This window comes from Pseudorasbora parva, chromosome 16 (genome assembly GCF_024679245.1).
Source record: "Pseudorasbora parva isolate DD20220531a chromosome 16, ASM2467924v1, whole genome shotgun sequence".
NCBI lineage: Eukaryota > Metazoa > Chordata > Actinopteri > Cypriniformes > Gobionidae > Pseudorasbora > Pseudorasbora parva.
Genome location: NC_090187.1, coordinates 21298933 through 21315235, shown reverse-complemented (window position 1 = coordinate 21315235; position 16303 = coordinate 21298933). Strand labels below are relative to the sequence as shown.

General features: G+C 38.5%; 1 protein-coding gene across 2 annotated transcripts in view; it reads left to right on the top strand.

The window, feature by feature from the left end:
* The window catches only part of pak1 (p21 protein (Cdc42/Rac)-activated kinase 1), a 79080-nt gene extending 70756 nt beyond the window's left edge, over positions 1-8324 (top strand). For both annotated transcript variants that reach the window (XM_067419950.1, XM_067419949.1), the window contains exons 12-15: positions 1651-1750; positions 2155-2351; positions 2869-3006; positions 7265-8324. In XM_067419950.1, the coding sequence (XP_067276051.1) occupies positions 1651-1750; positions 2155-2351; positions 2869-3006; positions 7265-7351 (522 nt within the window). In that variant the 3' untranslated portion in view covers positions 7352-8324. The remainder of the gene's footprint in view (positions 1-1650; positions 1751-2154; positions 2352-2868; positions 3007-7264) is intronic.
* Positions 8325-16303: the final 7979 nt, after the last annotated feature.

Genomic DNA, 16303 nt, shown 5'->3' with positions numbered 1-16303 from the left:
TACAAAAGATGGTAAATGGACTGCATTTATATAGCGCTTTCAACAGACCCTATGCCCATCCAAAGCGCTTTACATTTTGCCTCACATTCACCCATTCATACACCGACGGCGATGTCAGCCATGTAAGGCACCATCCAGCTTGTCGAAAGATGACAAAATAGCTTAATAATCATAAACGTGTTCTGAAATGTATACTCATTGCAACTATATTTAGTATATAATTAATATAACTATATAAACTTAACAATTAAAGGTGCACTATTTTTTAAAAATTCAGTAAAATATCCAAAAACCACCAGACCAATGTTATTTATTATTTTCAATTGAGAACTTGCAATATCACAAATGTTTCCAACTATTTGTAAATCTGAGAAAATTGTCTTTTTATCCAAGGAACCGGACATGTGAGGGAGTCGCCTATCAATGGCGTCCTATCTGTGTCACCCTCGGTTTCCAGGTTTTATTTTGCAGAAACGCTTCACTCTCTTATTGCAGTGTGTAACACATGTCATAGCAGCCGCCATGTGAATGCACAGAGTAACGTCATAACATCATTTTCAACACACTCAAATGTATTTTATGATAAACAGAGCTCCTTTACCTCATACTCATGACCGGAAAAGCGGAAATGGTGCCGGCGACTGTGGCATAATAAAAGTCCCGCTGCTTGCAAGGCGGGTGTTGCGTTCATCTTATTAACAATCGCTACAGCAGGCGGCCTTGCTTAGCTCCCAAAATTCTCGATCCTGCTCTGCATCATAATATAGTAACATTAATAATCGCATCCATAAACTTGATTTCTACCCGAGTCCTATCCTAATTCTTTTCCACAGGAAGACCACATGTACCAAGATTCTGCACGTAAACTTGGCGTCATCAATCTAGGCCTTTGTTTTGAATAGGCGACCTCTAGGGGACGGAAAAGTTACATAGTGCATATTTAACATTTCTCTTGATGTTCACCATCTTGGATGGATTTATTTCTCCAGTTAACCATTGTTATTATAATCTAAAACTTCAAATCAATCATTGTGGTAATTGCTGGGGGGGAAAAATCATTGTAGTAAAACTGGGGGAAAATGTCACTGAAATATTTTAAGATATGTAAGTGCTAGTTTCTTTCATTTAAAATAGCTCAAACATGCACTTTAGTCTGGGACTGGACTTAAAGGGATAGTTCACCCCAAAATGAAAATTCTGAAAAATGAAAAATTTACACACACTCAGGTTGTTTCAAACCTGTATAAATGTCTTTGTTCTGCTGAACACAAAATAATATATTTTGAAGAATGTTGGTTGCCAAGCAGATCTTGGGCCCCATTGATTACCATAGTAGGAAAAAATATTATGGTAGTCAATGGGATCAAGCCTGAGATCTGCTTGGTTACAAACATTCTTCCAAATGTCTTCCATTGTGTTCAGTAGAACAATGACATTCATACAGGTTTGGAACAACTTGAGTGTGTGTAAATTACTTGCCTTTGAAACCAGTGATACAATTATTTTTAAAAAATACTGAAATATAAAATTATTTTTAAAAATATATAAAAGCACATCAAAAAGACTAAAATTAAACTAAAAACTAAATAATACTAAAATAATTGCATGCTGTCACTAGTTTTTGAAACCGTGTTGATCTTGTCCATGCAGTGTCTACAAGCCCTGGAGTTTCTTCACTCGAATCAGGTTATTCACAGAGACATCAAGAGTGACAACATTCTCTTGGGCATGGATGGCTCTGTCAAACTCAGTGAGTGTTTGTAACTGTTTGTCTTCCAATTTGTTTCAGTTTTTCGATCTAAAACATTTAGGGCTGTTTTGGCTTGTTAATTTTCATGTATATTAGTGATATATGGACCTACGTCTCGGCCTTGAGTGCTGTTTAAATGAGGTCTTGATGATAATGGTACATTTTTCATCCTTGGCTTTGATAAGGATTTAAAGGAAGCCTGAATATGATGCGGGTCCTATTCTGAATATGACAAACTGTGCAGTTTGTGCAAACTGCAAAGGCTTCTTTTTTGGCCAGTAGAGGGAGCAAGAATCCAGATTATGACCATGCTTCACTACTCCTGCTGTATATTTGATATCACATGAAGTGATAATCAGCCACATATGATTATGTCTAAACATTTGTCTATCTGTGTCTCTCAGCTGATTTCGGCTTCTGCGCTCAGATCACTCCTGAACAAAGCAAACGAAGCACCATGGTGGGGACGCCCTACTGGATGGCACCGGAGGTGGTGACCCGCAAGGCCTACGGACCCAAAGTGGACATCTGGTCCCTGGGCATCATGGCAATTGAGATGATAGAGGGCGAACCACCGTACCTCAACGAAAACCCTCTAAGGGTAAGATTAAAGACATCTAAACCTTTACTCAGCATTATGTGCATCTTATCAATATAGGTTCAAATTAGACATGTATGCTGGAACACCTTAGAAATGATACTCTAAACATTTCCATTGTATATAACGGTACTATAATGGTGACGGTATCTGATGGTAACACCATGATATTTTGATTGATTTATGGTCCTGGGTGATTAACAAAACCATGAACTGTTTTTAGATGGAACAACAAAGGTACTGAAAAGAATACCATGGTTCATAAGAATACCGTGGTAATCATTTAGGGCCATAACCCCTATAATCCCTAAATGTGTATATATTTTAATAACACATCTGTTCCTGATTTGATGAATGAATGTATAAATGAATGAATATTTGACTCCTTGCTTACTAGAAACCTCTTGATGGTTATTCCTTAAGTTTTTAATATATCCAAGAGCATTTCAAATGGCCTTTCAAATGAAAGCCTCTGGTGCTGTATTTAATGTTCATGGTTTTTGTGTGTCCCGTTGTCCAGGCTCTGTACCTCATCGCCACCAATGGAACTCCAGAGCTGCAGAACCCAGAGAAACTCTCCTCCGTGTTTCGTGACTTTTTAAACTGCTGTCTAGAAATGGACGTGGAGAAGAGGGGCTCAGCAAAGGAACTCTTACAGGTGTGTGTGTGTGTGTGTGTTCAGTGTTTTCTTCCTGGTCCTGTTACAGTTATATTGCATAAAAAAACGCTGGATGGATACACCAAGAGGCGTATAAATTCTAAAAATGCACATATAAAACTTATACACTCAATTGAGAATAAGGAAATATGCACACAAACTATGATGGTAACACATTTACTGAATAAGTTCTTTGATGCACATAAAAAAAAGATGGGATGGGATGGGATGGGATGGCATAATTGGAATAACCATTGGACCGATCTTGTTGCATGGCAAGCTGCTGGTTTGGTAGTTCTGAAATGCCTGTGCAAAGTTGTCAAAAAGTAGTTCAGTATAATTACCTTTACCCCCAGAACTACAGTCTTGCACGACTGTGGAGCTAGATAACATTACCACGTTTATGTGGTAATGTTAAGTGATTTATCCTACTTCCATTTTTCTTAGTGATATTTAGCGACACCTCAGGAAGTGATTTTGTTCTTGTTTACTCATTGGATGGAAATGGTGCTTTATTCGCGAATGTATAACAGCTCCACACAGCTCCAGGGTGTTAATAAAGTCATTTTGAAGCAAAGTGGCGTGTTTGTGTAAGAAAAATATTCATATTTAAAACTTTACAGACTAAAGTAACTAGCTTTCGGCAGTCACCGGTAGCAAGTCGACTTATGGTGAAAGAGTAACCCTTAACCCTTGAACCCTTGACACATGTGTATTGACAAACGCAGAAGCGAAGAGAATAGAGCAAAACAAAACACCAGTTATTAATTTGAGTCTAAAACAAGAATTTTTAAAGAGAAATGGCAGATGATTTCTACATTAGAGAAGAGGGGCTTGAGTTTGTTGCCCAGCCCTATCCGCGAGAGGCTTTGTTTAAAGCTTGCCATGCGTCAGATACTCTTTTACCATAAGCTGACCGTAGGAAGCTCATTATTTTAGTCTATAAAGTTTTTTTTCCACTTCGCTTTAGAGGTGACTTTATTAACCCCTCGGAGCTGTGTGGAGCAGTTGTATGATGATAGATATACTTTTATGGACTTTAAAGGGTGGGTGAAACACTCAGTTTCAGTCAGTGTCATGTCAATCTTGAGTACCTATAGAGTAGCATTGCATCCTGCATATCTCCGAAAAGTCTTTATTTTTTTAATAATTATATAAGAAAGATGCGCTGTTCCGAGTCTTTCCGAAAAAAGCCGAGCGGGTGGGGGCGTGTCGTGTGAGCGGAGCTAAATAATGACGTGTGCTCGCTGCTGCTATGTTGAGTCGAGTGCGTCGTAAAGCTGTGTCAACAGCGGGAAAAAAACTTTATTCAAAATAAAAATATGGCTTTTAATCAGATACAGCCATACATCTATGATCCGGAATCAGACCCAGAGGCTGCAGTTGAACAGGAGCAGCAGCAAAAACGACTAGAGCAGGACGTCTCTATGTGGTACAAGTTATACACTAACTATATAATATGCTTAGCGGCTTGTGTTATTTACATATTTATACTTGAATTATATCGTCGTATTTTTGTCTTTGAAGGTGTACATGTGGGAAGTGCAGTTGTGCACGTGTGTTTGTGTGTTTACGCGTGGTTTGTGTAGACAGTAAGCGGACTAAAAAAAAAAACAGACATTTGAAGCAGTCTCACTCACCCTTCTAACGTTGGGACTGCTCCATCATTCAGCATTAGGCGATTGGGAAAATCCGGCGTCGAGCTGGGCCTTGTTTATGAAACAGTCGGCACCGAAATGCAGCGAACAGATATAAACATTCGCGCAACTCAGTTGCTGATCCGGAAAAGCAAATTCCATCCACTGTTGCCTTAACACGGGGTTTTGGGGAATCTGTGCAGGACTGTCTTGGTCTGGCAACCAAAAACGCACTTTTTTGGTGACATTGTTATGTGCACATCACCTGTCCAGCATCCTACAAGCCACCGCTTTGATGGGCGTAGGCTGTTGCTTTCGCTCTCTCCCTCGCTCTCTCTCACGCGCTTCCGGTAGAATTGTCCGTAAGGCCCATACAAGGAAATTCCGCCCCCATTAACGTCAAAGGGGACGCATGATCTCAAAAAACTTGCCGAAACTTATGACTAACCGGAAGTAGTATTTTTGACAAAGAAATACTCCCATCAAACGTCCACCTTAACTTTTGAAACTTTGTCTATGTTTAGTATGGGATTCCAAGTCTTTAACAGTGTAAAAAGATCAGTATGCATGAAACAGCATTTCACCCCCCCTTTAAAAATGACCCAACAATTCACTGCCATTATAAATTTTGGAAGAACTAGGAAAAAAAATGTATGTAACTCCAATTGTGTACCTCTGAAAGAAGAATGTCATATACACCTAGGATAATGAGTAAATCATGGGCTAATTTTCATTTTGGGGGAACTATCCCTTTAATGCTTGACCCTTATCAGTGAATAGTGGCTTAAAATGCAGATGTGGAAATTTCTAGAAAATAAAGAGGAAACAATCGATTATCCATTCATTGCTTTTCAAATTACTTTTCATGGCTAGGAAATAAATAGACTTGAGTAGCAAATGGATTAAATAATGCAGCTGACTTTTTTAAGGTTTAAAGGTACATTTTTAAATTATTTGTTATTGTGTTATTATAAATTATTAATATAATTATATTTGTTAATTTAGAAAGTTTATTTGTTAAGGTATTATTTATTGTATTAATTGTATTTAGTTACTGATTAACTGATAAAACATTAGATTTTTTTTTTTTTTTAGTTTAATTTATTGTCCTTCATACATTACCGCATTTTTTTTATTTAGATTTTTTTAATTTATAGCAATAACCTCTATAACATTTATAAAAAATAAAATAAAATAAAAATCAAAAAAAAAAAGCTTCTTTTGTTATGTAGTGTGTATATTATCTCCATTCCAAGCCTATATTCCATTTTGGTTACACTTTATTTTGATAGTCCACTTTAGACATTCTACTAACTATAAGTAACTTTGCAACTACATCTCAGCTAACTGTCATTAGAGTATTAGCATACTGTCAGTAGACTGGTAGGTTACGGTTAGGTGTTAGGGTTCGGGTTAGTAGAATAAGTTGAATTGTAGTTGCCAATTTACTTATAGTCAGTAGAATGTCTGTTGGGGGACCGAAAAAATAAAGTTTTAGTAAATATTAATCAGACAGTCTACAGATACTCTAATGACAGTTAGTTGAGATGTAGTTGCAAAGTTACTTATAGTTAGTAGAATGTCTAAAGTGGACTATCAAAATAAAGTGTTACCTAGATTTTCTAGAAATTTAATTCAGATAATATCATTCAGTGTCGGCTCCATAAAAGCCTCTCTCCCTCCTGCTCTTATGTCACTCCCACACTCACGTCTGATTATGAAAACTCACGTCTGTTAGTTGGAATAAAAGTGATGCCAGAACTTTCTAGAAAAGCCCCAGAAGCTGAAAGTATGAGAGCATCAGGAGTGAGGTTGTGTAACGCATTATATGACTCAATAGTGCATTAAATAAGGCAGATGGAGAAACTTGTGTAAATAATGTGAAAAGCTGCTGGAAATCTCAGTCATCAGAGTGTGTGGGAGCAGAAAATAGAATTTAACAATAAGAACTGAAATCCACAGTACACTTTCTAGCTGACTAGGTTTAAACAGTTTTTGAAATAGTTGGCTGTATGAGGGACAATAAATTAAACTTTATGATCAAATTATCAATTATATGTTTTAATTAATTCAACTAAGTAAAAAAATTATCAAAACAGGTTCAAAACTCTTCAAATACTTGTCAATATACATTACTGTTTGAAGGTTTGGTGTAAGTAATATTGTAGTTTTAAACAAAGGAATTAATACTTTACTTCAGCAAGAATGCTTTAAATTGATCAAAAGTTACTGTATATACATTTATAATGCTACAGATTTCTATTTCAAACAAATTCTGTTTATTTGAACTTTCTATTCATCAAAGAATTCCATTCAGAAAAATAAAAATGCATCACGGTGTCCATAAAATATTGAGGTAATACATTGTTAATGGTCAGAAATGTTTCTTGAGCAGCAAATTATCATAGAATGATTTCTGAAGGATCATGTGACATTGAAGACTTGAGTAATGATGAAAATTCATCTTTGCATCACAGGAATAAATTACATTTTAAAATTTATTCAAATAGAAAACAGTTATTTTATATTGTAATAATATTTCACAGTATTACAACATTTTTTATCAAATAAATGTAGCCTTGATACGCATAATAAGAGATGTCTCTGTCTTCCCCCTGCAGCACCAGTTCCTGAAAGTGGCCAAGCCTTTGTCCAGCCTCACACCACTGATCGTTGCGGCTAAGGAGGCAGCCAAGAACAACCGCTAGCCCCCCGGGACGACCCCCGGCCCCACCTGTCCTCCGCCCCGACCCCCAGAACGCCCCGTCAGCCCTCTCTCTCTCTCGCCCTGGTCAGGAGCTCTCATGCCGAGGGTTATCTGTCCCTCGTCCTCTAGTGCTGCTGTTATAGGGTCCGAGGGGTGTCTGCGGTCACTGCTGTGGTCACCGAAAAGGCTCTGAATGATGACATCACAGAAAATAAAGGGTCACTATGCGTCAGGCCCAAAGCGTTATGGGGGATTTGCTCCGGTTTTTCACCCGCTGACTTTCTCTGGGTCTCTCTGTCAGTTTTTCTGTTGCTTTTTTTTTGTTTTTGATTTTGTCCGATCATGGGAACGTGATTCATGTTTTCATGTATGTCATTTGTTTGTTCATTTTACAATGTTTTTTAAAGTGTTTGTATATGTGTGAGAGAGTGCGTATGTGCGTTTGTCGGCTCATAGATTAGCTGAGATCGCGACATGATGCGTGGCACGCTTGTACTGCGATCTCATCGACAGAAAGATCTTGTCAGATACACGTTTTTGATATTGAAACTTGATGATCTGTAACAGACTATTAAATAAGGTACTATGAAGGATGCCTGTGCATGAAGAGACTGCATTTCAGATGCAGTTTTGAAGCGACCACCTGAGGTCCGTTCTGTCCCATAAACCCTCCACATGTCAGAAATTAAACAAAACCTCACTGCATTCTGTGCATTAAGATGGTTTGTGTTTGAAATTGAAATTTTCCGATGCTGCGTTAAGTACCCTTTGGCCTTAAGCGAATAGTATGTCGTCACAAAGATGGCACTACACACAAAGATGCAATCTGTTAGCATTTTAGTGAACTGATGGGATTTGTTTAGAAGAATCTTTCCTGTAAGCAATCAGTGTCTCTGCGAGCCATAAACTGTTTATAAGGCCTTTTGATTAATCAAAATTCTTAATGAAACGGGACAAATAAACTTCAGAATTAATCAGTGTCCAGGTGATTTTTTTATTTTTATTTTTATGAAACTGCCCTGATGCTGTCTGTGTTCAGAATGGCACACTGAATGTGCTCTTTCCCATAATCCACAGCTCTCGACCGTAAGTCATTTTTAATAACTTTTTAATCTTTTTATCTGTTCATTTAGTATATACATTCCAAAAGTTAAAACATAAGAGTAAAAAAATAGATACTTAAATAAAATACTAACATTTATAGCTAAACTATCTGGATATATTGAGGGTTTTTAATGGGTATAGGTTTAGATTTTTTTAAATAAAAATATAATTAAGTAAAAACAAATAGTTTTTAAAATAATAAATAAAATAATTATATAGCTGCAAGCAGCAATTACTGGGGCCAAGCACAAAGAACATGAAAAGTCACACCAACAACGAGCAATAATACATTTTAAGATGTATTAAAATGCACAAAAACGGTTTCGTCTATCGCCATGAAATCTATAACTTTTTTTCGGCATAGTCTGAAGATGATCTGACTCGAATCTGGTGAAAATCGGGCAAACGGTCTATGAGGAGAACGAAAAAGTACGTTTTTAAAGAAAATCTAAATTTTGGACAGGAAGTTTGGCTGACTGGCAAAATTATCTATGTTCCTAACATGACCCAGTAAATTTATTAAGACCAGTTTCATTACAGTAGGATAATTTAATCAAAAGTTATTAGCTTGGAAATTTCATTATAACTTTTGACCACAAAGTGGCGCTGCTTCAACACTTTTTAAATACTGTTAGCGCATGGTGCCAAAGACACATACCGAGTTACGTTCATAACGATACGCCAATGCGTTTGTAAAATAAAGCATTTTACAACAAAATTCAAAATGGCTGATGCCCAAAATGGCTGATATGGGAAAACTGGGTATCATTGAATGCTGTCTCAAATCTTATGGCACACGTGCATACAAATACCGGTTTGTAATTTTTGGTCAGAGCATTCAGAGGTTATAAGCAAATATGTCAATCTTTCATGTCTCCTGACTTGGTGGCACTGTGCCGAAACACTGCGGTAGCCTCAGGTTATGGTTGGCATAACTCACACCAAGTTTGGTTGCAATATGCTAAAGTGGTGCAGCGATAGCGTCCATTTTGGCAGGCACTTTGTTGAATTCGCTCACGTGTTATTTGAGTACAGTTTGGCGAATCAACTAGAATTCCATAAATTTTTTTCTGCATTGTCTGAAGATGATCTGGTCCATTTTTTTTTTTGAAAATTGAAGTAACGGCCTACAAGGAGTTAAAAAAAGAAATTCCCCAGAAAATTCAAAATTGTGGAAACATTTGGACAGTTGGTGGCGCTAGGGCAATTGAGTTGAAGACTCCAAATTAAAACTAATTTCTTGTTGGTAGATGAAACCATTTTCGTATAGCTCCACAAAAAAAATTTGAGGCATGGTGCCAAAATTACTCTTGAGGCTGTACCTCTGCAATGCTTTGACATATTAACACCAAACTTTGCCTGTGTCATTGTTACCGTAGTCTAGCCTAGAAATCTAGACGCACCCTAGCGGCAGCAAATCTAATCTGCCACGAGTGTCGTCTAGCAACTCTCAATACCTTCTGAGCTGTAAAAACCAAACTCTGGTCAGGCCAATCACATCGTGTATAGAGTCAGTGGGCATGGCTTAACATAATGACAGCAGAGTTGTGTTTGCGTGCCTCTAGTAAACAAAGAAACTGGTGAAAGGCGGTCTTTCGAATCAGCTTTGACCGTGACTCTGGAAGACTTGGAGTTAAGCTTTTCTCAGAGAAAAAAACTAAGAACGGCACTGAAGTCATTCTTAAAAAGGGAAGATGTGTTCAGAGTTTTGCCGACCTGGTTGGTTGTAGCGCTATCCAATTGCGTGCAGAGGGAGTTTGAAAGACAACCGTTTATCCCACCCTTCAGGCTGAGCCCCTTCAGTGGTGAGTTTCCAGACCAAATATGTTGATGGGGGTCTGGCTTGTCAGGCTAACTGTACTCTGACTGCACCACATAAAAAATGGCCCTGTCATGTAGCTTGACGTGGTCATACTCAATTCTAGTCAGAATATGAGTCTGCAACTGCTCCATTGGGCTGTGATTATGGGGAGTGTTTCAACCGAACCAGGAAAGACCTCAATTAGATAGACCTACAACCAATCAGAGCAACGAGGTGACGCATTGTCCCCCCCCCCCCCCCCCCCCCCCCAAAAAAAAAAAAAAAACACCTTCCTTTTTTTCCCTGAGAAGCTATTGTTTAGGCCTAGTAGTTGGCGGGATTTGTTGTAAAAACTTGGCAACCCTGTCTGTGTGCTGGAATAAACGATCTTTGATGTTGTAAAAAAATAAAAGAATTTAATGATACACAGAGTACTTACCAACATGATCATCATTTTTGAGAGAAATTGTGAAGGTGAATGCATATACAAACAAGCTCTCCGTTTAGGATTCGAACAAATATAATCCAAGCCCCTTTGATGACGTGCATGATTACATTACTGTTTATCATCTGTCCGTCATTGTCTAAAGCCCGCCTTGATTTCATTGGTCCGAACAGTTTCTGTTCGGAGATAATTACTCTTCTATGGATCGAGTCCAGACCGAACCGCCTGACCTAAAAATGTTGTGGCCATTGCTAAGGACGGCTGGCATCCAGGCTACCTGATATGTATAGATATTAAGAGAATTGTTAATTTCAAATACTTATATCACTGACAACAGTAGTCCGGCCAGGATATTGTCACTTAAAAGTTGTTGTTGCAGCCCTCAGCTGATGTTGATGTTGACATGTTGTGTTCCACCGATCTACCAGTAATGAAGTCAGTAGTGTTTCTGCATCTGGGTTGCCAGATCTGCTCTAGTTACCACAGCTGCAGCTACAAATGTTCCTGCTGGATTCTGCAGTCTATCTGGTAACCTCGAGTCAGGGGGAGGGGGAGAGGGGATAGAGGGGATAAAAGTATTTAATGTTATTTTGTCTAAAATCATCTTAAAGGTCCCGTTATTCGCGATTCCATCTTTCAAACTTTAGTTAGTGTGTAATATTGCTGTTAGAGCATAAATAATACCTGTAAAATTATAAAGCTCAAAGTTCAATGCCAAGTGAGATATTTTATTTAACAGAAGTTCCCTTTCAAAGCCTTCAGCGAACGGCCGGTTTGGACTACAGCAGGAAGTGCAGGGATGTAATGACATCACTAAAACCGTTTGTTGACTAACCCTCCGCCCACAAGAACACGCAAAAAAGGGGGAGTGGTCTTGTTGCTCTCCCACGTGGAGAAGAGCGTGCATTCAGCACTTGCATCTCCCCGTTATGGTAAGAGGTGGGACCTTTCCGGGCAAAGTGCGCTAAGCTGCTGTCATATCACAACACGGGAAGCGCTGGCCCAATCAGAACTTGTTACGTATTTCTGAAGGAGGGACTTCATAGAACAAGGAAATAATCAGGCCGTTTTTAGGACAGAGGAAACAGCGCTGTACAGATAAGTAAATTGAGTGAAAAATACTGTTTTTTTACACACGAAACATGAACTCATGTTATATTGCACACTGTAAACATAATCAAAGCTTCGAAAACACGTGAAGAATGGGACCTTTAATATGCTTTTAATTCCTCATTGTTGCAGTTGGTCTGATGCTCCCAGCCATGCACTCTTGACTTGTTGTGCCTTCTTTGCACTTGGCCCCGATAAGTGCTGCTTGCAGTTTGGATGTTAGTCTGGACATAATGAGGATTTTCTTTAAAATATACACAAAATTATAGGTAAAAGTTAAAACATTTCTAAATGTATTAATAAAAAAAATAAAAATATATACCATTTCTTTCTGAGATTATAATGGTCTGTACTTTGGACATAATGAGCATTTGGACATAATCACCTTATGTAGTATACAGTACAGTGCATACAGTTATGCAAAGTAAGCACAGTAGTGCACTAGTTTTCCACTCTGAACACACTGTCCTCCGTCACTGTTTACTTGAAACTGAATGGCTTTGAGTATGTTTCTGTACTATGTGTTTAACCTATAAATGTAAGGTCAAATAACTTGGTTTAAATTAATATTTTAATTTTGGTGCACTTTCAGGATTACTGCACTTCTGGGATTATTAGCTCGAAAGAGCACCAGAGACCCCACTCACTATTATAAAACACTGCAAAACAACCATTGTGAAATGTTTATAGTGTTTGAGCAAAATTTTCTTTCCAGTAGACTGTGATAAGGAATCGTTCACCCAAGAATTGTAATTTCCTCACTCTCATGTTCCAAATTCATATTTTAATCTGTCAAGAGATGTTAAACTCTGATCTTTTTTCTTCTGTGCAACAATGGTGATTCACACTTGAGAAACTCCAAAAAGACTTGACATGAGCAACCTGAACTTCTTATTTCAAGCCTGATGGCATGGTTGGAAGTTTGGGACAACATAAAGATGATAAAAAGATGACAGAGCTTTTTTTTTCTCTGAGTAATCCCTTCAATATATGCAGTTTGGTTTTATTTAAGGCATTAAGGCTTAAGAAAAACATTATAGATTACACTTTTGAAGCATGATCACCAGAGGAAAGCCCTTAATTGGGTAATTTTCTTTTTAAAGCCTCTCTGAGAGAGAGATTTTGTGAATTGTTGCAATGAAATGGCATTTAATAATCCTGATCTGAACAAAACAAACAACTGTACAACACACAAAACACGCCACATGCTAATCTCTGACCTACCCCAACCAACAATCAATAAGAAGTCTATTTTTAAAAACAATCTGATTATTAAATGTTCTTTGACACCTAAGCTGCTTTCTTGGGTCTGTGTAATGGATTTTGGGATGTGAACTGGACCAGACTCAATGGCTAATTCTGGGTTATGCAACGCAGGAGATTTTGAATATAAATATTATTGGAGTGCGTTTTACAAGAAAATACTTTTTCAAATGCCACATTTAAAGGAACACTCCACTTGTTTTGAAAATAGGCTCATTTTCCAACTCCCCTAGAATTAAAGACTTGAGTTTTACAGTTTTCAAATGCATTCAGCCGATCTCTGGATCATAGATCATTGATCATTGAATCTGAAATGACCGTTATCCTCTCGCTCAAAAATAAGTTTTAAGGAGATTTTATATGTTTCCTATTTAAAACGTAACTCTTCTTTAGCTACATTGTGTACTAAGACCGACAGAAAATGAAATGTTGCAATTTTTGCCGGGGTGGCAGTGGCTCAGTGGTTCATGTAGGTTGTCTACAAACTGAAAGGTTGGTGGTTAGATCCCCGGTTCCACCTGACCAAGTGTCGAAGTGTTCATGAGCAAGACACCTAACCCCAGCTGCTCCCGACGAGCTGGAGGGTGCTCTAGGCTACATGGCTGACATCACCATCGGTGTATGAATGGGTGAATGTGAGGCAAAATGTAAAGCGCCTTGGATGGCCATAGGGTCTGTTAAAAGTGCTATATAAATGCAGTCCATTTACCATTTTACCATTTTAAGACCGATATGGCTGCGAACTATACTTTCATTCCTGCGTAATAATCAAGGAACTTTGCTGACGTACAATGGGCCTCATTCATGAAACACGAGCAGAACGAATTTGTGTGTAAATCGTTCGTAAAGCCGCTTTGATGTAAATTTTCGGATTCACGAAAATGTTCCCTTCTGGACGGGCCAATCACATCGTGTATAGAGTCGGTGGGCGGGGCCATAATGACAACGGCCGAGTTGCGTTTGCTTGCTTCTAGTAAACAGAAACTGGCGAACGGCGGCGGTCTTTCGAATCAGCTTTGACCGCGACTCTGGAAGACTTGGAGTTAAGCTTTTCTCTGAGAAAAGAACAAAGAACGGCACTGAAGTCATTCTTAAAAAGGGAAGATGTGTTCGGAGTTTAGCCGACCGGATACGGTGAATGTTTAATCTATCAACAAGCTCTGTTTCACCTTCGTTGCTCTGGTTGGTTGTAGCGCTATCCTATCGCGTGCAGAGGGAGTTTGAAAGACAACTGTTTATCTCGCACCTCAGATTGAGCCCTGTCTATGGTGAGTTTTCAGACCAAACATCTTGATGTGGGTCTGGCTTGTCAGGCTAATGCTTTGGTGGACACATGATAATTTAATATTTATTGCTAGTCATATGCCCAATTAGTCTCTTCAACATTTATGCAAGATCCTGGATCCAAACCTGAGAAAGAATTCCAGAAGAGTCCACAGCATACCTGGTCACGTCATTAGCATTTGTAACTTATGCAAATTATGAATAAGCGTGCACGCGCATCCTTTTTACACGTTTGGAATTCACTAACATACACACGTTTAACTAACGAATCCATGGTAAACGAAGCGTTTGTGAATCTGGAGCAGAGTTTTCATGAAGGTCCATTTTACGTGCAAATTACTCAGAATTTGCTCATATATTTATGAAAGTTTCATTAATGAGGCCCAATGGCTGCAGCAGCCAGCAGGCGTAGTCATGTTACGCAGCGCCTGACCCTGTCCCTTTGCGCCTGACGCCTGTCCCTTTGGTTATGTTGATGGAAGTTAGCCTATTTTCTAGCACTGCATAATATCATTGGGCCTGCTGCACCCATGGTAGTAATTCATATTTTAAAAACATTGCCTGATCTGATGAGTCTCGATTTCTTCTGTAACATTCAGATGGTAGAATGGCAGAAAAATGACATCCAGAAACAACATCTATATTGTTAGGCTTCAGGCTGCTGGTGGTATAAAAGCGTGGGGGATGTTTTCTTGGCACAATTCGGGCACCTTAGTACCAATGTACATCATTTAAACACCACAGCCTGAGTATTGTTGCTGACCATGTCCATTCCTTTATGACCACAGTGTACCCATCTTCTGATGGCTATGTCTAGCAGGATAACACAGCATGTCACAAAGCTTAAATCATCTCAAACTGTTTTCTTGAACATGACAGTGGGTGCGTTTACATGCATGTTCTTAAGCCGATTATGCATAATAAGCCGACAATGAACATATTCATGTAAATGGGGTAACCCGTTTTCTTTTATCGGTGTTGACACAGGTAGTTTTTTGCCTCTTACCTCGATTTCGCACTGCATTTAAACGCATTAACCGGCTTTCTGTCGGTGTACTGAAGTGCACATGTGTGATAGGTGACAAAAACGCAAACTTAGAGCAGATTTAAATGCATCCAGACAGCGAGCTAGCATTTTGCATGAAATAAGGACATATATCACAAACACAGACTCTTTTAAGACCCAGAAAATTGAAACTGTGTTCTCTTCTTCTCATGCAGCAGAAGTAGAAGAGGTTCAGTCAAAACGCTGGTTCTGTAACTGCATGAGGGATAATATGAGCCTTAAATCTGATTATTTCAATAAGCTGATTTTTTTCAGTTATCAGCTTACTGGTGTGCATGTAAATTTCCCAATGAGTTCACTATATTCAAATGGCTTTTACAGTCACCAGATATGAATCCAATAGATCTCCTTAGGGATGATTTACAGCACATTGCTTTCAATGCAAAATGCTGAACAGTTATGCGTTCATGAGCTCAAGGCTAGATTATTGTAATGCTCTACTGGGTGGTTGCCCTGCTCGCTTAATAAACAAACTCCAACTAGTCCAAAACACAGCAGCTCGAGTTCTTACTAGAACCAGGAAGTATGATCATATTAGTCCAGTTATGTCAACACTGCACTGGCTCCCTATTAAACATCGCATACATTTTAAAATCTTGCTTATTACTTACAAAGCACTAAATGGTTTAGCTCACTGGTACTTAAGCGAGCTCTTAACACATTATACTCCATCACGTTTATTGCGGTCTCAAAACTGGCCAGTTGATAATACCTAAAATATCTAAATCAACTGCAGGCGGTCGATCCTTTTCTTTCTTAGCACCTAAACTCTGGAACAGTCTTCCTAGCATTGTTTGGGAAGCAGACACACTCTGTCAGTTTAAATCTAGACTAAATACGCGTCTCTTTACTCTGGCATACTCATAGAACATATTTAACT